We start from the raw sequence: 27,185 nt of genomic DNA, 5'->3' as shown, positions 1-27,185 counted from the left end.
AAAACCATAATTCAAAAAGAGTCATGTACCACAATGTTCATTGCAGCTCTATTTACAAGAGCCAGGACATGAAAGGAACCTAAGTGTCCATCAACAGATGAATGGATAAAGAAGATGTGGCACATATATACAAGAGAGTATTACTCAGCCATAAAAAGAAACGAAATTGAGTTATTTGTAGTGAGGTGGATGGACCCAGAATCTGTTATAGAGTGTGAAGTAAGTCAGAAAGAAAAACAAATACCGTATGCTAACACATATATATGGAATCAAAAAAAAATGGTCATTAAGAACCTAGGGGCAAGATGGGAATAAAGACACAGACCTACTAGAGAATGGACTTGAGGATATGGGGAGGGGGAAGGGTAAGCTGGGACAAAGTGAGAGAGTGGCATGGACATACATACACTACCAAATGTAAAATAGATAGCTAGTGGGAAGCAGCTGCATAGCACTGGGAGATCAGCTCAGTGCTTTGTGACCACCTAGAGGGGTGGGATAGGGAGGGTGGGAGGGAGGGAGATGCAAGAGGGAAAAGATATGGGGATACATGTATATGTGTAACTGATTCACTTTGTTATAAAGCAGAAACTAAGACACCATTGTAAAGCAATTATACTCCAATAAAGATGTTAAAAAAAAAAACTTGTATGTAGACTCACCTGAATATGTCACTCTCTTTGTGTCAGGATAAGTGAAGCCTTTTTTCCCTCCCATGGATGGAGCAGATCATCAGTCCCAAATAGTGGAAATGACTAATTAAAAATTGGTCTAACGGGAATATTTAGGAGATGTTTGTTCTCTGCCTGTTGCTTGGTTATTCTTCCCTCCAGTTTGGCCAATGCAAAGTGTAAATAGAGTATAATTTGTTGATCAAACACTGTGTGTGTGTGTGTGTGTGTGTGTGTGTGTGAGTGTGTAAGTGGCGGAAGAATTATTTCATCTTGACAGTAAGTTGGACCTGGTTTTCACCTCCAGGTTATAAAATAAAACAGTTAAAATGTGCTAATAAAAATAGCTGGGAAAGAAATAGATGCTGTGTCATCATGTAAGCTATATAGCTATGTATGTTGCATTTGAGAAACTTTAGTTTCAAAAAGTAAATCTAGGATATTTGAAGTTAAATTAGACTGCTAATATGTGTGTGTGTTAATACAAAGGATAAAGAGATGACATTGCAATACTATTGGAGGTGCATGCCGTAAGAAAGAACTATCTTTCCTGAGATTCTTCATGTGGAACTTACGAGGTTGTTTTCAGAATACTTGTGTTTGATACAAAATGCTTCATTTAACAGTACTTTTGTGGTAAAAAGCCAAATTTAAGATGAGAGTTTATAGCTGAAGGAAAAAGTAAATAAATAAATAAGTGTATTTGAAATGTTGGCTAGGATTTCCTGTTCTTTGGTTATGCTGCTTGTGTGCAGTAAGATGAATCACTTCTTTTGTGTACTTCTTTGCTGTTTGCAGAAAGATGAACTGCTTTTTTTGTGCATTTGCTTTCAGTATGTCTTAATTCAGCACAGAATTGACTAATTTCTTATCATTTTGGCAGGTTTCTGCCATTTATTAAGCCAGGTTTAATGTTTAAAGCAATTTTAAGTGTTCTGTCAGGTAATAGTAAAATGCTTCCATTAAAAATGCATTAGCAGTACTCAGCAGAAGTCAATAGCATCACCTGCTATAAAAAAAAGTTTGATTAGAAACTTTTCCAAAAGACCCATTTAGAATCCATGACAAGCTGAAACATCTCTGTATAAATATACATCACTTCTTTGAGAATAGACATTTAGATTATCTGGTTTAAAACAAATTGATTATTTTCGCTCCAGTTATAGCACATTTATATCACACTTCCTAAAAAGCTGCTAAAGAAATTTTTATATCCCAGTCTGATAATATTAGATTTCAGTGTAAGGATTAACTTAGATTCTCATAAATATTATCACAAATTAAAATGAGTCTTCATGAATGTGAATTAAAATTATCAAGATAAATCTAAAATTTATTGCCTAAATATTAGTTTATAAAGTATACTTCTAATTCAGAGGTGACAGGATAGGGCAGAAATTAATGTCTATTACATATGTTGATTACATCAATAAAGTATTAATAGTCTGGGTATTAGCTATATAATAGTGTAATTAAGAAATAATTTATTTATCAATTTAAAAAATTTCTTCACCCTTTTCTCATGTTCTTAGCCATGGCAGGTATTCACATACATAGGAAACGTAAAGGAAGGATTTAAAAAGGCTGGTCAAAGTAGTCAGTGAATCCATGCAAACATAGAAGAGCAGTGGTAAGAGAAAGCCAAGCTGACACAGTAAGCCTATTAGACACTCTGCCTTCTCTAGCAAAAAGTAATCATTTCTTGCTTTCCCATGGTGAAGCCACATAGGGTGGAGAGGTCAAAAGGAACTTGCCACAGTTGTCAGAAATGGACATCGATTCATCCTTGCTTTATCATGAACTGACTCTAATAATGCATGTTTAATATCATAATTATCTTTCGCTAGAAGACTTGGGGCTTCAGCTAAAGAATTATTAAATCAACAAAATTGATAGATGTAAAGTGTGTCTGCTTCTGTTTATACATATATGTGTATTTGTGTGTATGTGTAAACATATATATGCATACTTGTGTCTGCACGTATAGTGTGTTTATCTTTTCATATGTGTGTATAATACCCGTATTTATATGTGGAAAAAAGTCATTTTTATATACACATAATTTTATTTCTTCACACACTGTAATGAATATAGTCAAGAAATGTGTTATGTGTATATGGATGTGTATGTGGATATGTACATATACAGTTATTCCTTTATCATGTTATTGACCCTGAGGTATATGTCTCTTTTTGTCAACAGGGTCTTCATTAGGTTTATTCAAAAACACAAAGAGTACATTGTCCCAATTAGTTATGATTAAAAAGTAAATAATTAAAAAATGTGTGCTTGCTTAGAACTGGAAGAGTCAGAATGAATGCAAATAAAGTATGCATGGCCAGATAGGAAAGAAACTCCAAATATGCTGTAAAGTCAGAATCCCTGTTAGAACACTTTTATGTCTTTTGGGTGCAATCCTGGAAGGCAGTATCCTATAGTGATGTAAAGCAAGGACGTTGGAGTAAGGAGGCAAAAGCTCTGGCCCTTATTGTGGAACCTTAGGCATATTTCTTGCATGGAATCCTAATTTTTAAAACTGTATGTGTGTATAGTAGTGTACATATCACATAGTTATTTTAAGGATTAAATACTGTAATATGAAGAAAATAGTAGAACATGTTAAGCTTTGTTTGGATTATATTACAGTATTCAAAAAAAGAAAACACTAGCATGTATTGAGACATATTTAGTTACCACAATTTACTTACATTTCACAGGCATAGTATCATTTAATACAGTTAATAATCCTTACAGATGGATATTATTTTTACTATTAGATATTACAGATGATGAATGTGGAGTTTAGAATTTGAATCCCTTGCTCAAGGTCATATACTTAACAAATGTCAGAGTCAGGGTTTGAAATCAGTTTACTTTTAGAACTGGGATGTTTAATCAATACACTGACAAACACACAGTCAAATAAAAGTTAGCCACAACTCTTATCATCATCATCATCATTATTACATATGAAGGAAAAATGCCATAATTATTCACTAGAATTTATGTTAGTTCTTCAGGAAATATGTCTCCATTACTTCTGCTCAGAGATTTGTATGTCTCTAAATTTTTAATAAATATTATGGAATTTACTATTGTAAAAGATACTGAAACTCTTGTTCAAAAAAAAAGAAAGAAAGGAAAGAAGGAAGGAAATAAAAAGAGAAAAAGTAAATTAAGATCATTGTAGAAATTTGATTCCTATTTATGAATGGACTCTCAGAAAAATTCCTGATTTTTCTCCTATTATTCAGAAAAAAAAATTCTACAAGTTATGAATTCTTAAAGATCTCATGGCATGAGACATTCAGGGTATTTAACCACTTTGTCCTGCAGAGGCTTTTTGTATTTATTATAATGTCTTCCCGATACTCTTCCAGCAGAACACTTTGATGTACTATTCATCATTTCCATTTGGGAGAACTAACTACATTCCTTCTTAGCTCTCACACTGCTTCCAGTACAATGTGTTTCAGTAATGAAGTGCGTGCTTTAATTGAAAGTGTACATTTTTCAGTTCATAAGTCTCTTTGGTGTAATTCCGGAGGGCATGACAGAATATTTATGTTATTGTTTAATGGTGATACTCACTTCTTTCTAGGAGCAATTTTTGATGAATCTGCCAAAAAGGATGATGAGGTGTTTCGCACAGCAGTTGGCGACCTCAACCAGAATGAGGAGATCTTACAGACTGAGAAAATCACATTTTCGGTGACATTTGTTGATGGCAACAACCCTTTTCAAGCAGTTCAAGAAGGTAAGGTCCATCAGCGCTCCACTTTTTATTTTGTTTGTTTCTTTGGTTCAATTCAAATGGCAATGAAATTAAAAATGTAAAATGCCGTTAAACATGGGCATCATTTTTGCATCTTTGCTGCATTGCTTTTCTTTTAGAGTACTTGGTAAATTTTAATCCTGTATTCCACTTCTGAAAGGGCAGAGTGTGGAAAGTTATTGTTTTAATTGAAATATAATATGAAAATGGTCATAAATATTTGTAATAAAAACTTTACAACATTTTATGACTTCAGTATAAATGAAGCATTCCTTAAAAATACGACTTTCTTTCTGAATTTTTACTTTTGTCTTCTTTGAGATAAGATAAGGTAAGAAAGGAATTTTTGTACTTACTTAAATTTACTTAAAATAAATTTATTTACTTCCTTTGCAAAGGAAGTTTTCCTTTTCAAAAGTTTTCCTTTTGAGAAGGAAAACTTTCAGACACTACATACAAATGAAAGATTTTGTGCTGGGATCCTAACATACTGACCTAGGCTATAAATTTTTTACTCTCTACAATGTGCCAAATATTAAAGCACTTTTCTCCATTCTCTCTATATACTTGAGTGAATTAAAACTTTTCATAGGTACAAAGTCATACAAATACAAATTATTTTTATTATACTGGAAAGATCATTTATATGAACAAAGGTTTTGATTGAAAGATCATACACTAATAAAATTCTAGTTTTGATGCTATTATTCTAATGAAATATTTAGCCTTTTGATTGGCAAAGTAATCATTGTCCATGAAAGTATTTTTTGTTAATCTGTTTTATATTTTATTGTGATAATATTTAGACTAAAGATACTAATAAATTAATTTAGTTAAATGGAACATTTCTTTTATTAAAAACTTAAAGAGGATTTGGCAGAAGAAAATATGGACAAGGTATTAAATGGAGTAAAGTTTGGCAGGAAACTTTTTAAAGAAAAGTATTGAAGGGGTAAGGAAGATAAATGTTTTTAATTTAATGTATCTGCATGATATACAGGTAACCTTTTTTGGAATGTGTTTTTGATCAGTGGCATTGGCTACTATCAAAGCTTATTTATGCTTATTTCTGTCAGTAAGGGAATGGTTAGAATGATTAGTGATCTAATGGATTTTCCTTCTTATTAATTTGATGGAGTGAAAAAATATTATTTTAATAAAATGAACAGAAATGTTTTAAGTAAAAGTTGTTTTTCAATAAAATACGTTGTTCATATTAATATGATGGAATTTTAATTTTAATAAGTAAACATCAATTTAAAAAATCAGATTAATAGAAGCACCCAGTTATTTTCTTACATTTTAAATCAGAATTATCTGGGGAATTTGTAACTTTAAATCATGGTTATGTTGATAAATTTTCTATAGAAATGTTTAAAAGCTGTATAAATTAATGTTAGAATTCATAAAGCAGTCTGCAAAAATAATAAAGTAGAAATTGTGGAAAATACCCAATAATGTAAAAGAATATATACACTAAGAAGTATATATTATTCTTTAAAAGAAGTATCTATGATATTTCTTTCTCAACTATTAGTTTTATTGACTGGAATGAGAGCAGGAAAAAATTAGGACTGACTTACTTTTGTGACTGTCTTCTTGTTAACTACATATTAATAATTGTAAATTAACTTTGAAGACGTGCTAAAATATTCATGCTTTTAAAAAATCCACTTTGACTGAAAAAATGTGGATAAAGCAATGGAAAATAAATACAGTGAGCAGAAGGGAATTAGAAAGACTGAATAAATATGCCCCTCACACCTTTTTAGAGACTACAATTTGAAAAACAAAGACAATTTTTAAAGTACCACAGTTAATCTGTTTACATATTGCTTTGTGTAGCCATTCTGCTGCCAACTAAATTCTGGAAACAAAAATATCTCTCAAAAGAACTATTGTGACTTGAAAGAATTTGTGGACTGAAAGAAAATTGAGAGAGTAAATAAGTTTTACGTTTCCAGGGTAGAGACAGCTAGATATTTGTCAAGAAAGAATGAAGAGCTTGACAATTTGCCTGATGGGTTTTGATACTAACAGGATGTTCTGGACCAGTTATTTTGATGGTCTGCTCTGGCTAATGAACCTGAAATAAGTTCTAGGAAACTCTGGAGCTAATTTGTTTCTCCATTCAGTATCAGGAAAGATCTCAGCTAATGTTAGAAGTAAAAATACTTCTTTCTAGAGCTCTTATTGTAATTGATTAGTTTGCAAAAATAAGGGAATATATTCAACTGAAAGAGAACAAAAAAGTATTCCGGAATATTTTCTTAAATGTTTTGAGGAAGTATTTTAGAAGAAAACTTCAACTGAACCATCAAAGATGGCCAACTTTTCTATCATCATATCTTGGCTGCAATACCATTAAAATCTATAATAGAGGTCCTTAAATCAGCTTATTTGTTTTTTACATTGTAAAGATGGACACGAGATTCAGTGATATCATTATTACCAATTGTTTATGCATTGACATTCCTGATGAACATCTAAAAATTCATGGTTTTGAGCATGGTTTTGCTGTGATATATATACTATTTATGTTCGTGGGTTTTAGATGGCATGGATCAGTAGAAAAATACCAATCTAGTTGATCAGCAGCAGTTGCATTGTATAATCCACTCAGTTCATATTCATCCTTGGTTTTCCTCATCTATAAATAGTGAAGAAATTAGAACACAAATGATGTATTTTTAAGGTGAATTTCATCTCTATAGATGAGATGTTACACAGATCTTTAGAACAAATTTCCAGATTTAGATTCTTAAAGGATTATAGAAATTATAATTATTCAGTTTCTCTTTAGAGAAGTCTTCACATTGCTGAAATTGCCTCCTAGTTTTTTCTGTGGCTGACTTCAAAATTGATTAAAGGATATATGGTAGCTGTCCTTTGTTCTGCTACCTCATCCAACTATTGACAGCAACCCAAAGAACTCATTACTATCACCAAAATCCAGAAAGGGTCTTTTGCAGGTTTAGTTGACCTGGACTAAAGCAGCTATTGCTAGATTTCTCTCCTTACATCTCTTTTGTAGATTGTTTCCTCTGTGGGACCTATATACTGGATATAATGTAGATACACAAATGGCTGGTGTGAAAGGCACTTCTTTCTCTACTGAAAGCAATAGCAATTGCTTATATTGTTAGCTCTTAACTGAGACCAACACCACTATGGGCCACGAAAGGTGGGGATTTATAAGAAAATAAGGTCAGGGAATGTAAGGAGAATGCATTTGTAAAAATGTTCACATTGGAAGGTGAATGCAGAAATATGACTGCATGTATAATTCTTGCATACATCATATGTATCAGGAGATATGTTAAGCACTGTTGATATTGAATGGCAAAATTCAGTTAAAACATTTTGAAATAATTATTAGGAAAAATACCTAAAAATGAAATGCATAGTGAAAAGAGTGTAAGGACAGATTTATACTGTAGAGTCACAAATGATTCTATTTGAAAGAAAAAGGAGTAACTATCATAATTATTCTCCTTTCTGCTATGTTAAAAACCATTATAAACAATATAGTTATAAAAGCTGCTTTTAATACAAAAAGCAGTCATGATTAAGATTGCTCATCTTCCAAGTTGCAGCCTGGTCCACCTTTAACTTACTCCTTTGTACACCAGGACATGAACATTGATTGCTCCCAAAGAGTCTTGTAAAAATAGACATCTCACTTTAATACAGTGATGATTTCAGTTGGATTTGCCTCATATATCTTACAAAATAAAACTACTGTTAAGTGTAAAACAATAAGACTGCTTTCGTTTATGGTTTCTGAAATGTCTCATTTCTTTATTTTTAATATACACGTATCCGTATCATGTGTGTAAAAGGGATAACAGAAGAGTAGCAGAGCCATAAACAGTATAAGGAAATCTAAGTAGGAAAAAGCACTTCTCTGAAACACATCACAATTCATTGTGAATATTTCTGGTGCCATAGGCTAAATCTGAGTTCAAAGAAGATGTAAATGTAAAAGAATGATTTATGTGGCTGCACTATTTGATGCTTTATTCCAGGGCTTAGTCTCATAATTTATATTCCTCTCTGCTTTAATAAGATATTTTTACTGTGATAAAAAAATCTGCTAATTCCAAAATCCTTAGACTGAATTCTGCAACTTTCCTAGCATAGGTTTGCAGTGTGTATACCTCATCAGCCAGTGTTTCCTGGACCACTTTTGATAACTCCAATTTCAGCTTATTTTTTTGAATTGCCTGACAACTGAACTTGAAAATTAGTGGCTCCAGGAACCAAGAAAAAATCTCTGAACATCCTGTAGTTATAATGCTTCTCATTCATTCATTTCTTCATTTTTTCATTCCTTCTTCCCTTTCCACATCAAGGTCAGTGTCGTACTTTGTCTCTAGGCCCAACGCTCTTTATGTAACTGGTGCCTAGCTACACGTGTGAAGGGGTAGAGGAATAGTGTTGCAGCTGACCGGCCATCTTCAGACACTCACAAAGCAGGAGAGATTCTCGATGTACATTTGGTGGCTGTCTGGACCACCTGATTCTCTCCATGAGTCTGGGATGTTTAGGTTGGTCAGTTCCCCAGTGCCAAGTTCTGGATCACTTTTCTCCCTACCACCACTTTCTAAGGACTGGCCTATAAGATTTGGATTCAGAATCTGCTTATTGTGTGATCTTTAGTACTTATCATCAATGTAATATTAAAATATAAAGAATTCTATATCTGTTAGGGACAACTCAGGCATGCATTCTTTTAATTATCTCATACTCTATGCCTTTCCATTAAAGAATTGCCCATCAGGAAGGATTAAAATAATATGTATTTGGAATCTAATTTTGAGGGTACTCAGTGAAATCAGTGTATCCAAATACTTATTAAAAACCTATTACTGTCCCAAGCTTGGGACAGCTACAATAGGAGATAGCAAGTGAGAGGAAAGAATGTCTGCCTGCAGGAAGCGTAAACATGTACCTGAGGTGGGCTGTGGATTTTTAGAGCATGAAAAGACATTATGTCGTTGCCTTCTACGTATAACTTGCGTTTTTAATTGTGTTAATAGTAGAAAGAAACATGATGTTCTAGATTTTTAAAACATTTCTTTTTCAGAAAAGAGAGGGAATTTCTTTTTTAAAGAAATTCAGTATTTTAAATATAATTTTATTGAAGATACACATTGCAAAGCAAAATTTTATTCTTTTTTCTGTGATTTATTGTTGTACTCCCGTATTGGTAAGCCTTTCCCTTAAGTCATTCAATACCACACTTTTAAAGTAACAGATCTCTATTACTATGAATAGATTGAAATACAGATATTTATAGGTCTTTATATCATAATTTTATAGCCTTTCTGCTTTGGGGCCTTTTACCTACTATCTACAATTGTGTACGGTTGTGTAAGTTACCTCATAAAATATATATTTTAGCAATGTGTGCTGCTCTGGATCTTGTTTTATTAGAAGAATCTTTAGCAGCTTTCTATGAAAGCTGTGTTTAATGGAAGTAAAGATGTATCCTTTGGTTGTTGCTTAAGTGTTCTTTCTTTCTACCAAATATTATTCTTGTAATAATATCATACCCCTTTCTTCTGTTCTCTTGCTACCTCAGTGGATAGAGTGCATGATTATGGAAGCATAATTCAGTTTTTAATTGGCCTTTTATGATACTGATTTGGTAAAAGAATCATCTATGTGTCATAAAGTGACTCGGAATATATGGCTTATGAGGTTAAAAACCACACTTACGTACACTCGGCAATTGTAATGAGTCATAAAAATAGTTTGTTCATGTTGACAAACCAAAAATGACTTAACTATATTCAGAATTTAAAAACTACTATCAGTAATATCCAACTTCCACATGATCCGGTCTACTTGCTTAATTTGAGAACAAAAGTAATCCGACTTTCTATTTTAACATTTAACAACTTCTTTTTGCATGTACCTGGCAAGTATTATTAGATTTATGGGAATCACATTATGCATAGTCTTGTAGTATCCATACAATATTTTGTCAAATTATTTTGTAATTTTCAAAAGAATCATCATCGAAACACTTGCTTTTAAAAGCAGGACACACAAGCCAATGTGCAATAGGTAATTGCATATTCTGGGAAAAAAAGAATGACTCAGCAAGTACTTTTGGGGTGCCTCTAAGCTTTCAGCCTTGAGCAGATTACTCTGTATAATGTTGCGCTCTCCACTGGCTGCCTTATAATCTTAACACAGTTAGCTTAACCTTTATTATCATGTGTTAGATCCTGACCTACAGGTTCTCCTCTTCCTTTTGACTTCCAATTACAGTGCTTTGTAAAAACTCCTCATTCATCCCCTTTTTGATCCTTGATTCTTCATATTGTACTATGTTCACTCACAATATCTACATTTGGTTCAGTATGTGCTTTAGTTTGATACCATTTATACTGCTTGGGGGAAAAAAACATGTAAGCGCATGGGCCATGGAATTAGATAAATCTGCCTTTATATGAATGCTGCTTCATCTCTTACTATCTGTGGGACCTTGAACACACCTATTGTCTCTGAGCCTCAATTTATTCATAAAATGGGGATAAATACATACTCCGTAGGAATACTATGATCATGTGATTGTTGTATGATGAGTACATGGGGTAACAATTATGGTTTGTTCCTCTACTAATCTAAATGCATTTTAATAATAGTGGAGTACATGACTTAGCACCATTGCATGTGTCCATCATAAATTTATATACCTTCCCAAACATCCTTTACCACATGTATTGGTAGTTCCCATGCATACCATTGATAATACTAAGCTTAATAACTGCCTAATCAGTGTCTTTTATTTTCCCCCTCATTGTTCCTTATCAAGATCCTGAATGGTAGGGTTGTAAAAATGTTATATAAATTGAATGCTTCTGTTTTTTTCTGTCTTCAGGGGATAGTTGTGCTAGTCAGCACAGGAAGATGAGAATTACACTTGTAGTGTAATTTATTTGGCAAATAATAGTGATATTGCAACATGTGTACTTAGGGTTGGGAGGATTTAAGATACCTTGTTACCATTTCTGGGAAGTAGAGAAAGCCTGTGGGGACCAAATTAAAGCTTTCTGATGATTTGTGTAGGCTTAATACAATCAGTGAAGTAAATAAGGCACTGAGTCATAACTAAATGGAATTCAGTTGTAGAGAGGCATAATGTTGTAGAAGAGTGATATATGTGAAGGTCAAATATAGAAGTGAATTCAAGGAAAACTTTATACTTTGAGAGGTGCATCGTCTGTGGTATTTTGAGTTTATTTCTGACATGATGGTTTAAAAGGTTATCTTTCTATGTTCTGCACTTTTTTATTTCAATATGGGCAAATATTAACTCTAAAAACTTGATCATTGGTTTCTTTGAATTTCCAGTATTTTCTTCAGTAACGCATAATATCATGTTATTTTTTCAGGAATTCATGGCTTATTTCAAGACATACTTGCTTTTTGGTCCCTGATAGCCTAATATAATATGATTATAAGAATGGCTAAGCTCATTCCTTAAGCTGTATTTTCAAACATAAAAAAGACTGAAAAACATAGAAAAGACATAAAATGTCTATTATACATGAGGAATATGTTTCAAAGTAAAAAATAAATATGTTTTTTCAGAATTTTTTTTTGGGAAAAAAAACTGTTCTACAAATCAAAGTCAGATATGATCTTTGTATAGAAAATGTTTTTGAATAGAATGACTTTGAATAATCAGTAATAATTTTTGTACCTTACTTTTGAATTTACACTTATATAAAATCAAACAATATGTTGAGGTGGTCCTGTGTGCTTATTCATATTATTAAAACTGAGCACGGTGTAGGTAGCTCTGATGATAGAAAGTTACTAGGGGATAAAAAAAAGAAAAAGGTGACACATTCTTATTGGTCAAAGAGAAACTGACACATCAGCCTCATTCTGTCTGCTCCCAAATCCTGTTCTTATTCTGCTACATTAATTTGTCAATAATCTTTATGTTTGAAATTTTTGAGTTTAACTTTTTATTGTTTTGAATTTCTAGGTTATTTTGCCCAGTTTAAAGGAGTTTTACCTCTATATTAACTCATCATATATATACATTTATATACGCACACCCATACAAATATATAGGCTTATATTAAACTATATATTAAACTATGTCTATATGTTATATACCATATATGCCATGCATGCCATCATATATATAAATGTGTATATGATATATATATATATATACCATATATATTATATAATATCTCTATCTATCTATCTCAAAATAAGTTCACCAAGCACTTCTTTCTTGTGGTAATCCTTCCAAAGTTGATTCATGCTTTTCATGGGTAATTTTAACCCCCTATTTACTATATCTGTTACAGTGGAACAAGGCAGGTTTGTTGTTAAACCACCATTATTCATTATCAAAAATTTATGCCAGGGCTCCATGAGAGCACAGAATGAATCACTAGTTTACACTTCCTTTCCTTGGAAATTGCTTAAACCTTAAATGTGAGAAGGGGAGACCAACTGGAAGAAAACTATGAATCACCAAGAACAATTCATTATTCTTTAAAAAATGAAAATGACAAGTGTTCATTTATTTGTAAGATACATTTAATGCACGAGTCAGTACACTGTATTAGGAGTTTATACAGATGAATGAGATAAATTAACCTCAAGCACCCAAGGAATTTATAATCTAGTAAGAGAGATATACAAAAAGAGCTAAAGAAGCAAATAAATATTCTTTTTTTAAAAGAGTAGAATGGCATAAAGCAAAGCAGATGATACTGTGGTGATACTATGATAACAAATAACAGGTGGGCTGTGTGTGTGTGTGTGCAGTTTAAAACCAGGAGTTCATTTTTGATGGAGTGATTATGGAAAATACAAAAAGGAACAGTTATGCTAAGATTTGAAGTTGCCAAGTAGCTAGCCATGCAGATAAGAGGAAATAGCATTCCAGGCAATTACATATGAGAAAACCATTTGGAGGCAGGGCTTGCTCCATGTGTTTGAGGGATTTGATTATCTTTTGAAGACTCAAGTTTTTATTCTGTTGCTTTGCAAATGTTTATTTCTATCAATGAAGTCATTATTTGCTGGGTAGCAATGTTATTCATGAGTTCATTACCCAAATCTGCTTCAGTTTTTCCCTTTGGAAATGGAGTGTGTTCTAAAGGAAATTCTGATGGTCCTGCAGGTCTCACTGACATCTGGGGCATGGGGATGTCATTCTTAAACCCTTTGGGATTTGAAATTCACCTGTCTGTAACTGATTTTGAATATAGGTATGGAAACATTTGGGCTTTTCATATAAGTGAAAAGGAAAAAGGAATGAGGTGAAACATTAAAAAAGAAAGAATTTTACTCAATTTTCTTGGTCTTTTAATACAGAGTAATGCACAGAGATACATTAATATCTGAAACTAGGAAAGAAACATCATTTTGTGGCTTTTATATTTGCTGTATACTCTTGACAAAAGAGCATCATTTGGAAAGCCCAAGAATGAGAAGTGGCATTTACTTATAGCTTATTATATCCCATGAGCTGTTAGAAGTGCTTCATTTTTTTCACCTAATCTTTATTCTGCCTTATAAGCTATAAGGCAATATAAGTTACTCTTACTAGCTTTTGACAGTTGAAGAAACTGAGGTACAGTTAGGTGAGCTAACTGGTCACATCTGAAACCTTTAAAATAGTTCCTGGATTACTCTGATTTCTGTTTAAGAATGCTAATTGGGAGTCCCAGACATATATCAGTGGGAGGAGGAGAGTGAGTTCAGGGTACTTACTTTCTGTCTCCTGTGTGAGGTCACCTTGAGCTGGGTGTTTACCTCAAACCAAAGTCACGCTTTTCTAAAGGCAGCGTGCTCTTTACTCTTATTCAGAACTCCACAAATTTCTCTCCTGTCTATCCTTTGGGCCTAAGACTGGTTACTACCTCACTGCTACTGCCTCTGAATTCTTGTACTACTCCTCGTTTTTCTGCTGCATCCCACCCATATCTGTGTAATTTATGTCTTTGAAAAATAAATCCTTCTCAAATTATGCTGTTTTGAGTTTGCCATTGTTTCCTATTGGGATTTTAGCTCGTATCAGTACTAACTACTACATTCAACTGCCTATGTATAAAAGCTCATCTTAGCTCACTCTATGTGAGTTGATGACTTGTTCAATCTAATCAGGAAGTGTTATCTGTTGGAATGTATTATTCAGACTAATGCATGCACATCATATTGCAAAACTTAGAAAGAGCACCTCACATAGACCTTTATCTTCTGTCTTTTACAAGATGAAATCTTCATGTTCGTTGGTATTTTAGCAGCACAACAAAGGCTGACTTGATGTTAAAGATGCTGAGAGGCAGCATTCCTCCAGAAGGGCATGAGGTCTGACCAGAAGCAGGACTGATATCCAAATGGCCACCCCACAGCATAGTCGAGTGACTTTTCTTGGAGAAAACGTAATTCTTTTTACTTAAAATAATATGACAAATGGAATGAACTTGATGAAAACTAATGTTCCAGGTGTGTATCTTAAATGTCTCTTTTTGAAAATCCTCTACTTTAAGGAAGTTGATGAATCAGTTATTCACAACTTCTTGAATATTTTACTCTGTTTTCTATGGGGAGAATTTCCTTATATCTTTCTTTTATTCCATCCTTTGTAGGAGTGCTTTATTGTACAAACTAGACTCCTTATTAAGTTGCTACAGGAAAAAAATAAAAAAACACATTTTATTGTTGGAAAAATTGCACAGCCAAGATTGTTTGGTTACCTAGTAACTTATAAAGAGTAATAAGGAGAAACTAGCAAGTTACAAAAGAACTTTTGCATTTTATCTCTTTATTTCCCAGACCCATGGTTTAGTAGATACTAATGAACAGCAAATGGCCAAACAGCCGGCAGCAGAGAAAGAGGAAACATAGAAAAGTTCCACAAAAGCATAACCAACATTGTAAGATCCTTTATTCCTTCCTTCATCCAACATTATTCAGCATCCCAGTACAAGATAGTGAGGTAGAATTAGTGAAGAATATAGATGTAACTTAGGAGCACTCTGCATCTTTAAAGATTTAAACCACTGAGGAAGAAGAAATATATGTGCACAGATAACATAATTACTAGGCAGTGGTTTCTTGAGGAACAAAATACAAAATTCAGTAGAAAAAGATGATTTACAGTCTAGGGATGGTGAGTTAAGGGAGAAGGTAAAGAAGAAATAAAGAGGAAGAATAGTAAGGCATGCTTTCTACTCTGAAAGGAGAAACGATCTAATCAGAGAAGCAGCCATGTTCAAAAATACATCTTTGTGATTGTGAAAGATATGATCTGGAGGTGGGGCTGGACTGAGAATGGAAGCATCAGGCCACAAGGACAGAAAGGTAACTTTTCTGTCAAGGTTTTTGTCTTGTTCCCAGCTTCAAGATCATACCTTTCCCAAACCAGTGGTAGAATAGTGAATTCAGCATGGAGAAAGTCATGATTCAGCAAGTAAAATTAAGCATGAATAAAGACATTAATAATGACATCAGCCTTCATATAGCAAAGTCTTAGTGTTTTTTTTTTTTTTTTTTTTTGGTAATGCAGCAGAAGTACTGAAAATGATTTGAGCTCAAAGTGACTGCTTCAAAAGCACAATGCCTCCACTGTGTTTTAAGAGCAAGTGATATTTTTAAAATAATTATTCCACATCTACAGAAGAGTAATTGCTTTTCACATTAAAGAAAGAGATAAGCCCTCAAGTTTTATAGTATAAAAGTGTTATGCATATGCATTGGCTAATGCTCTCAGAGGATTTTTACTACATATTTGGCATTGTGTGCTGTAACTCAGAGTGTCATGGCACTGTGCTGTTACATGAAAACATGGATTGTTTCCTAACCGAGGTGGACAGAAGTAGGTGAAGAATAATGATCCTGTTTTGTGGTCTTTTATATGCCTAGTCTGTGATTACTCTCTTTTTTTTTTCTTTAAGTGAAGTAGTTGTTTTAAATTAAAAATATTTTTTATTGGTCATATTATTAAAGTAGCCGATGAAGCTTGTTTATTTGAATAAAAAATGCTCTGCAATCTGTGAAAATCAGCATTCATTGTTTGTTAATTATTGATTAATTTATTTTTCCATCTAAATAAATATTAAGCGCTTTTAATTTGCAAAATGCTATAATTATTGCTGAAAGAGATATCAAGAGAAATCAATGCGGTTTCTAGCTTCAAGTAACTTATGTTTAGCAAGTAACAGACATAAATAACATTAACATATATATAAGAAATTTTGAAAGAAAGTGTAATCAATCATAAAGTTCTCAGTAGCAGTAAAATGAAGTGTTATGGGATTTCTAGGAGTGCTGATCTTAGTTTTATATTTTTACTTTCTTCCTCACCCACAGCTAGAAATAATTGTTTGTTTCCTACATGTTCAGTGTGACCCCAGTATTTGGTACCAAATATAACACTACATTTGACATCATCTCAGCTTTGTTGCCAACCTTGCTATGCTGCTAATGTATGTGCATTCATTCAATTTATTTGATAATATTTATTGAATGTCTACTCTGAGCCAGGAAGTATTTTAGGAACTCATCGTATATTAGTGAAAACATAAATATCTTGCTTTCTTGGAGTGTATATTCTAGTTGAGGGAACAACAAATTATATACACAATTTCAGGTTGAAGAGTTGGTATTAAAAATTTTTAAAAATGAAGCAGCATAAGAGGGTTAGCGATGATGAAGTTAGGGGTATCATTTTAAGGAGAACAGTCAGGAAAAGAGCTCTCTAAGAAGATGATTTTGAGCAGAGAGCTGAAAGATGACAGGGAGCAGGTGATGTGGGCCCCTCGGGACAGCAGAGAGTGTGTACAAGTTCCAGTAATAATATCAGCAACTCGAATTCGCCTGTCTTCTCAGTACCACGTTAATACCTGATTTCCATTAATTGTGGACCTATCTTATTTTTGTAACTACCTGTAAATTATCTGGCCGGTACCTGTGGTTTCTTACATCTTCAGGCCCTGCCTGGTTTTTGCAAATTTGTTTTGTAACTTGAAGCCCTTATTTGAACTTCAGCCCTAGGATTGATGCCAGCCACCTATTTCCACACATTATAGATGCAGCCTGTCTGACTTTCTATTGTGTGTAGAAATCCTGTCAACAGGCTTGTGAAGAGAGTCAGTGTACTTGTTAGTTACTTAAGCTTAATCTCTTTACCATCAACAGTTTGTATGGATTATTGCTATTATCTGTTACCATAATTTGAATAAACTGTTTTCATCCACTGTATTAAACTGTTCAAAATAGATTCTTCTCCTCTTCCACGATAGCAGTTTTAGGTGGATCCATACCCCTCACCCCCAATAGAAGTACATTTTCAAGTTTTCCTTGCAGTTAGATAGAAGGCCAATAGAATGTGAGTTGAAGTATGGACAAGTTACAAGTCATTTCCAACTTAAAGACAAGCTACTTGCCCTAGACAACACTTCTCCCCTTTCAATGAACTGGAATATTGCTGTGTCGGTGACCCAGCTCTCACCATGCTGGTAAGGACTATGCACTAGCAGGTTTCAGAGGAATGAGACGGAAGGAACCTGGCTCTCCTGTAGAGCAGAGCTACCCTGGGTGAACTGTTATATATTAGCATAACCCTCTATCTTGTTTAAACCTACCCTCTTTGGGTTTTCCTTGTTCCAGTAGGTTCAACCTTAGCATAACAATTATAAGTACCTCTGTAAACATCTTACTATATGAGGCAGATATTCTACTGCTCCTGCTACCCTGGTGAGGATACCCAACTTTGGGAGAACGAAATACTCCACTTCTTTTTTTTTTTTTTTAAATTTATTTATTTTTAAAAATTTTTAAATTTTATTTATTTTATTTATTTATTTTTATACTCCACTTCTGTTTTTTTCCCACCACAGTTGTGTCTATCTTCCTTTTTGCTGCTGCTTTTTCTCCTCCTCTTCTTCCTCCTCCTCCAGCAGATGCAGTGAGGTATAATTTACATATTATAAAATCCATCTATTTTAAATGACGATTCAATTATCAGTAGTAAATTTACAGAGTTGTGCAACCATTACCAAAATCCAGTTTTTAGAACATTTCCATCACCAACAAAATCCCTCATGCACATTTGCAATCAATCAATCCCCATTCCCACATCAGCCCCAGCCAACCACAGATCTGTTTCTACAGATTTTTTGCTTCCAGGCATCTGATGTCAATGAAATAAGACAATATGTAGTCTTTTGTGTCTGACATCTTTCACTTAGAAGGAGTTTTAGATGTTCATACATGTTGTAGCATGTATGAAGAATATATTTCTTCCAATGATGAATAATTTTCCATTGTAGAAATATCACATTTGTTTTTCCACTCAAAAGTTAAGAGACTTCGGATTGTTTGCACTTTTTGATTATTATGAAAAGTGCTACTGTGGATATTTATGTATAAGTCATTGTAAGGTCATATATATTTTATTTTGCGTCATAATCTGCTTGGGATGCTGCAACAAAACACCACAGACTAGGTAACTTAAAGAACAGAAATTTATTTTTTCACAGTTCTGGGCAGCAGGATAAAACTTCTAGTAGTGTCGGTGTCTGATGAGAACACTCTTGGGTTGCTGCTTTCTTCCTTTGTGCTCACATGTCCTATTCTTTCTGTGTGTATGGAGGGAGAGAGAAAGCAAGGTCTTTGGTGTCTCTTCGTTTAAGGACACTAATCCTTTCAGATTAGGCCCCACCCTTGTGGCCTCATTTAACTTTAATTACATTCTTAGAGGCTCCATCTCAAAAATTCATTCACACTGAGGGTTGAGGGCTTCAACACTCAGATTTTGGAGGGATAGAAACATTCAGTTCATAACATTTTTCTTGGGTAGATATCTTGGAAGGGGAATGCTCAGTCATATGGTAAATTAATGTTTAACTTCCTAAGTAACTGTGCAACTGTTTTCCAAAATGTGTACAGTTTTACATTCCCTCCAGCAATGTATGAGGAGTCTAGTTTCTTCACATCCTTGTCAGATTTGTGAAACATATAAAGTGGAATCTAATTAAGGTTTAAATTTCTGTTTCTCTAATGATTAATGATACTGAGTATATTTTCCTGTGCTTACTGGCCATCTGTATATTTTCTTTGATAAAGTGTTTATCCAAATCTTATTTGTATTTAATTAGATTTTATGACTTATTCAACTTTAAATATTCTTTATATATATACTTGATAAAAGTTCTTTATCAGATATATGGTTTGCAGATATTTTCTCCCAGTCTTTTTTCCCTCTCTTCTTAATGGTACTTTTTGAAGTGCAAATTTTAATTTGTTGAAGTTCAGTTTATCATTTTTTTTCTTTTAAGTAGCTTGCTTCTGACATCATATCTAAGAACTCTCTGAATAATTCAAGGTCACTATGATTTTTCCTGCTTTTTTCTTAAAATTTTATATATTTATTTCCTTATATTTAGGCCTAGGAGCAATTTTGTATTTGAGTGTGATATGAGACAGTATTTTGGCATGTGAATATACAGTTTGCCTACTCTATTTCATAGAAAGATTATCCTTTCCTTCATTGAATATCCTTGGCCCCTTTGTTGAAAATCAGTTGACCATAAACATATAGGTTTATTTCTGAACTTCCAATCCTGTTCACTTGATCTATGTGCCTGTCCTTATGCCAGTAACATATTATAGACTTACAGTAAGTTTTGAAATCGAGTAAATTCTTTTTCCTCTTTTTTCAAACATATTTGACTATTGTGTCCTTCTCATTTTATATAAATATTAGGATCAGCTTTTAATTTCTTCAAAACAGCTTTCTGGGAAATCAACAAGGGTTGTATTAAATCTATAGGTCAATTTGAAAAAGGTTGCCATCTTAAGAATATTGAGTCTTTTATTTCATGAGTGTAGAATGTATCTCCATTTTTTAGAATGCTATGATTTTAATATAATATTTTTATTATTTTAATAATATTTTTTGCTTTTCACTGTACAAGTCTTATGCTTTTAATTTCTTCCTTAAGATATTATTCAGTTTCATGATACTGTGAATGGAATCATTTCCTGTATTTTATTTTCAGTTTGTTCTTCCTAATATATAAAAATAATTTATATACAAATATATATATATTTTGACCTGGTCACCTGTGGCCTTGAGGAACTCAAAAGTTTTTCATGTATTCCTTTGGATTTTCTACAAACAAGATTATGTTATGCAAATGAAAAGTTTTAATCCTCCCTTTCTAATCTAGATGGCTTTTAAAATTTTATTTATTTAAAAAATATCTGTTTTCATGATTACACTGCTTAGAACCTCTAATAACAATGTTGAATATAATTTTGAGGCAAGAAAACCCTTCCTGTTTCCAGTGTTAGATGGAGAACATTTTGTCATTCACATTTGAGTATGAGTTAACTGTTTATTTTCCATAGAGGCCTTTTATCACATTGAGGAAACTTATAGGATTTATGGGAGTTTATCAAGGCCCACGATGACTCTCTTATCCCCCAGATAGCCTTGTTAAATTTCTGGCTAGTCTTCTGGTCTGTTGCTTGATCCAACTTGTATTGCAGCCTCAGGTTTGTAAGGTATTGACCTTCCTTAATTGTTTGATACCTAGATTGTTATCATTTTCTCTACTGCCTGTGAGTATGATTCTTTTTCCCCACATACCACTCCGAATCAAATCCTCAACCTCCTAGCATGGAAGCTTTTGGTTTTCATGTCCTTCCCTAGCTGCTAGAACTGCCTTTCCAGTGGAACTGAGGAGTGGGGTTGGGGGTGAGGCTAAAATGCCATGGACTTACTCTTCTTAAACAATGTTCAGTAGTTTTTCTTTTTTGAATAAGTAATTTTCAATTTGTTGTATGCCTTTGGTTAGATTTAAGAACCCTGAAAAAAATTTTTGGTCAACTTTGTCCAGTTTTATCATTGCTTTTGGGGGATATTTGCTGAGCTTCACACTTTGTCATTTATGAAGCTCCACATCATCCCTCCCCCTTTTATAGTAGGGATAGAGAACTTTAGGTCATAAGATTAAGATTTTATAGAGGAAGTATCACCTTAGCTAAAAAATTAATGGTAGGGAGTATATGAAATTCATTTATTAGGGTATTTCAGAAGGAGAGAAGAGTATCAGAAAAGTGGACTCTGGGTAGGGAAAAACCAATAGTTTAGTTTGTGGAACCTTATCTATTTTAAGGACCAGAAAAGGTTGGCATAGTAAATTAAAATGACCTGGTAATAGGTTTTGAATATCAAACTAATGTTTCTGAATTTAATATCTTAGGAAATAGCAAAGAATGAGAAGGTTTGAGTCATGGAATGATTGCATTTTTATGTATATCTACGTTAGGAAAGAAAACAGCATCCCACAATATATAAATGATAGACTAGAGGTCAAGAAACTGAAATCAGGGAAACAGTTGGAAATCTGTTGAAATTGTCCAAATGGGAGGTAATAAGTTCTCCGACTAGGATAGCTATAATGGGAAGGGGAAAAGTGAACTGCTGTGAAGCTATGCTGCTGGAAGACTTGGACCTTACTATAATTCTGGGGCCAGTACAAGGAAAAAAATCAAAGAAGATTCCTAGCTTTTGGCCTTTGGAACTAGACAAATAAATAAATTAATAGAAATAAGGAACATAAAAGGTAAGACATATAGGGTAAGTGTAAACAGTAGCTAGCACTTACTGAATTCTTAGTATGTTAAGGCATAGTCATATGAGTTTTACATAAATTATTTAGTTACTCCTGACACAGGCCTTTGTATATATTAGAAAAATAAGGTGGTGAGGTTAGTCAACTTTAACCAAAATTAAATAACTAATAAGTGTCAGAGTTGGAATTTTAACCCCTGTCTGAATATACGTTTCAGGATATAACTGAAAAGTGGCACTGGGGCTCTATAGAGAAAGGATGGAGCAATGGTTTAACATCACTTTGTCTGGAGGTGAAAGTTAAAGCTGATATGGGATGAGATTACCAAAGAGCAATAGAGGGGAGGAGAGAAACCAATTGATGTATCATTGCAAATACTTATATTTTGTGAGAAAAGGAAATAGAGAAAGAACAAGTTTGAAATTGAAAGAGGAACCAGTAGAGATCATTATCCCTAAGGAGAAAACCCTTCTTTGGAGGGTGGTTATCTTTTTTTTTTTTTTTTTTACCTTTGCTTTGGGTCCGTATCACAAGACCCCACATAAATTAAATTTATAGTTTGACCCACCTAAAAAAATTTTTTTTTAATTTTATTTATTTTTTTATACAACAGGTTCTTATTAGTCATCCATTTTATACACATCAGTGTATACATGTCAATCCCAATCTCCCAATGGGGGGTGGTTATCTTAACTGTCATTAAATGTTGTTTGGATATGGGCTGTACCAAGTCCATGGATTCTAGAGATGAAGAACCCATGATTAAATTATACAGAGAAGTTTCTTTATAGTGTTTGTGGTATTAATGGAAGACCGGCACAAGCAGTAAGGAGCAAGTGGATGGGAAGGAGTGAACAACGCCAGTAGAGTCTTTATTCAGTGTTTGATGGTGAAGTTATATGTATATGAATAGCTAGAATTCAGTGAAACATTGAACGTGAACACATGGGGGTATTTTTGAATTGAGTAGAAAAAAATCTCAAGGGGGTGGGACAGAAATTTATAAAAGCAATTTGCCTTAGTAAGGTGTTAAAAAGAAAGATTTGGTAAATCTTGAACTTTGACCTAAGGAAACAATCATTTTATTGATACAGAGAAGGAAAGTTGAGGAAATTCACGGGAAGTGGTTATAATCATCTCAGTAATACTTAAGGCAGTGGAACATTGGGGAAGTAAAGTGGAGAGTGGAAAAAGTTTGGAAATGCTGCTGGGGAATGCCAATTAGGGATGGTTGAAAATACTTCTGAGTCATAGTAAGAATCAAACCGAGATTTCATAGCAAGAATCTGTAAGAGATTATGTAAGACCACGCTTCATAATATTCTCCAGCAATATTCAGAATCTGTCAGCATAATGAAGGTCACCATTTTAGGTATAAATATTATTTTATCTATATTTATGGTTAGGGATTATCTTCAGAAATTGCTTAAAATTATAAGAAATCTTGTGAGTGAATGAGCCATTAGAAAGGGGAAATAATTTCTCTTGGAATGGATGTATTTTCCATATTCTCCTTGTTTCTGTTCAGTCCACATGTGAATATTTGAGGAGATCTGATGTTTCTGTAAAAGAGAGTGGTAAGAAAGGGAATAGAAGTCAAGAGTTTAGAATTTTGCTGTAATTCTGTTTTTCCCTTGGGATTTTCCAGAGTTTATTTGTTCACAGTGAACACCAATCTCTTTTAAAAGAGAAGATTTCCCTAATTATTTAAAGTGGTGTAGTGGAAAGTGAGTCCAATCTGGAGTCTAAAGCATGAGTTTTGTTTCTGACTCTGACTCTTAAGCAGTTTCTATGAGTAAATATTCCTGAATTGTAAAATGGGGATAAATAATACCTAGATGACTTCACAGATGTATTGTGAGATTCCAGTAAGTGATGGATTGGAAAGTCTACATGATCTATTAAATGATGGCATTTATTTTTAAATCCACAATAATCAGCAGCATGCAGGCCCATGCTAGCCTGGACCTGAAGTTTCTGGTTTTTCCAAAAATATTTTGTTAGTTTGAATATATAAAGTTCAGCACCATTAGGAAGCTTTTGAAGATGAAAAATTTGTTGTCTAGGTTAATATTTAAATAAGCTCTAAAGTGATCTGTGAGAAGTTAATACAGTTCTGAAGATTTTAGGCTGATTGTTTAAAGAAAAGTTACAAGTTTTTATAAAAACTTCAATTTAGTGAACATGCATTAGTTTATATACATTGAAGCAGTATGTTTAACTGTTATTATGTTGAGTAAAATACCTTATTTTCTTTATATGATTAGAATGTACTGTAATTGCATCTGAATGTAAATACATCACATATATATATATATATATATATATATATATATATATGTCCAGCTTATACTCAATGTGAACTATACATCACAAGAATAAACAGGCACTCAAGAAAAAATAGATTTTTATCTTCTCTCGCCTGGGTAGTGAAAGAGACTCCTCCAGCTTATATGAAACATAGCTATATTATTGACTTAGTTATTAAATTAAGAAAACTATATGTAAACATGGAGCTAAGTCCTGGAAATAGAAAGATCTCTATCTATGATCATCCTTGCTCTGAGGAGATTTTATTCCAGTGGAATAAGATATATGTGTATTTTAGTACTCAGTGACGGTAGTGGCATGTGTTCATACCAAAATAGTTTGAAGAAGAACTTAATTCTGTTCATGTAAGCAAGATTTTTTTCCTTCTGCTATGATTTTCCTGGAGTAATTAGCATAGTAAACGCTGTGGCACCACTAACACCCACATAGTCATATTCCTTCTGTTTGTGTAAAAGGTGGCACCATTGAGTTGGAACTCAATATCTTCCAAGAATGCATTATTCAAAAATACTTTATCTATGAACATAACTGAAATTTTATACCATAAACTTGAAGATTATAATTTTTGCCAATTGTTTCAAAACAAACTGTATAAAAGGATAAGGGAGAATAAATATTTTATAAAGAAAGGTTTGCTCAGAATTATATAACCTTCCCATTTTTATTATCTTTTATTTGTTTAGACCTAAAGACCCCACAAAATTCCACTATATATGGAATTTCACCATCTTATTAAAAAAGAGAGCCACATGGTATGGCATAAATTTGTGGCTAGCATTTGGAAAACAAGTTATTCTTGAGCCATATACATCTATGACAAAGTCCCAGATTTAGTACATTTAATTAAAATTAATATTATGGCTCATATATTAAAATTTCTCAGATTCTACAAAGACACGGGCTCAGCTCCAACTCTTAAGGCTGGTCAGGAACAGTGAGATCAAATCCTAGTTAAGTCACATTCTTTACTAGCCCTGAACCTATAGATGGTAACTCTCTGTATAAGCCTCAATCTCCCCATCTTTAAAATTAATAGGGTAATAATAGACATGGCCATTTAAAGTGTAGTATGTAAGAGGAAGCTTTTTATAAAAATTAGAAAAAAAATCATAAAAGGAAATGGTGTATAATAGAAACCAATAGCTATGAAAGATCATCATTCATCGTCATAATTCTGACTTGAACTACTGAAAAGAAATGAACCCATGTACAAATGACCATAAAGTAATAATAGTAAGCTTTTTACCTCATAGTTAACAAGGTAGTGTTAGAGCTTTAACACTTCTGCTAAAGAGAGGCTTACCCTCTATATAGAAACAAATTCGTATTCATCATATTTCTGACTTGAACTACAGAAAATAAATGAACCCATGTACAAATGACCATAAAGTAATAATAAATTGTCAGTTTTTTTTCTCTAGTAGTTAACAGAGCAGTGTTTCAGAGGTTTAGAGTTTCTCCTAAAGAGAGGCTTACTGTCTCTAGAGAAGCAAATTAATATGCACCTGACTGTATTAGGTTTTTCAAGGTGTATTGATACCTAGATTGCTTTTAAATTGACTTTAATGACCAGAGATTGGGTCAGTCTATAACCCCTTCTCTCAACACACACATGTACACACATGGAACACATATCTAGTAAAGCTGCTTCCTGGATTTTTCTACATGAAGCAGCACTGACTGTGGTATTCTGAACTTCAGAATATATTTTAGATAAATTTTCTTTTCTCCTTAATTCTGTATGGTAGCAGCAACATCAGCAAATCAGCAGAATCACCACATTAACTAACATTACGTAAATAAAGCCTTATTATATACCAGGTCTTAATTGACATTCTTCATATACGTATTAACTCATTTAATCCTGACAGTGCTATGACGTAGGAATAGAATTATCCAAACTTAACACAGGAAACATAATGCACACCGAAGCAGAATAAAGTAGCAAAATCTATACAATATTAAGTATAAAATAGGATTTGAACTCAGGCAATCTGACTGCAGAGTCCCAATCATAACAACATGCTATAAATGACCTTCCCTGGCTTCAACCAAATATTTCTAAATGGAAATCTCATATTGCATTTTTTGCCAAAATATTTTAAGAATTTATTTGTGAGGTCTAGGTCAGCCATTGGAAAGTAGTGAGACAATAACTCATTTAAACTTTCCTTTCAGTGTCTCTTAGTAATTTTGAGAGTTTAAAACTCTCCAGAGGGGGCTTCCCTGGTGGTGCAGTGGTTGAGAGTCTGCCTGCCGATGCAGGGGACACGGGTTCGTGCCCTGGTCCAGGAAGATCCCACATGCCGTGGAGCAGCTAGGCCCGTGAGCCATGGCCGCTGAGCCTGCGCATCTGGAGCCTGTGCTCCACAACGGGAGAGGCCACAGCAGTGAGAGGCCCGCGTACAACAACAACAACAACAACAACAACAATAAAAAAAAAACTCTCCAGAAAATGGGCATAGAAGGAACCTATCTCAACAGAATAAAGGCCATATATGACAAACACAGAGCAAACATCGTACTCAATGTTGAAAAACTGAAAGCATTTCCACTAAGATAGGAACAAGACAAGGATGTCCACTCTCGCCACTCTTTTTTTTTTTTTTTTTTGCGGTACGCGGGCCTCTCACTGTTGTGGCCTCTCCCGTTGCAGAGCACAGGCTCCGGATGCGCAGGCTCAGCGGCCATGGCTCATGGGCCCAGCCGCTCCGTGGTATGTGGGATCTTCCCAGACTGGGGCACGAACCCGTGTCCCCTGCATCGGCAGGC

The 27,185-nt window shown here is 33.6% G+C and overlaps 1 protein-coding gene across 2 annotated transcripts in view; it reads left to right on the top strand.

Annotated features, from left to right (window-relative positions):
* Window positions 1-27,185, top strand: part of GRID2 (glutamate ionotropic receptor delta type subunit 2) — a 1,349,856-nt gene that overhangs the window by 251,150 nt on the left and 1,071,521 nt on the right. For both annotated transcript variants that reach the window (XM_033857390.2, XM_033857389.2), the window contains exon 2: window positions 4,273-4,428. In XM_033857390.2, the coding sequence (XP_033713281.1) occupies window positions 4,273-4,428 (156 nt within the window). The remainder of the gene's footprint in view (window positions 1-4,272; window positions 4,429-27,185) is intronic.

The sequence above is a fragment of the Tursiops truncatus genome, chromosome 5 (assembly GCF_011762595.2).
Source record: "Tursiops truncatus isolate mTurTru1 chromosome 5, mTurTru1.mat.Y, whole genome shotgun sequence".
NCBI lineage: Eukaryota > Metazoa > Chordata > Mammalia > Artiodactyla > Delphinidae > Tursiops > Tursiops truncatus.
This window is presented reverse-complemented; position numbering and strand designations above follow the sequence as displayed.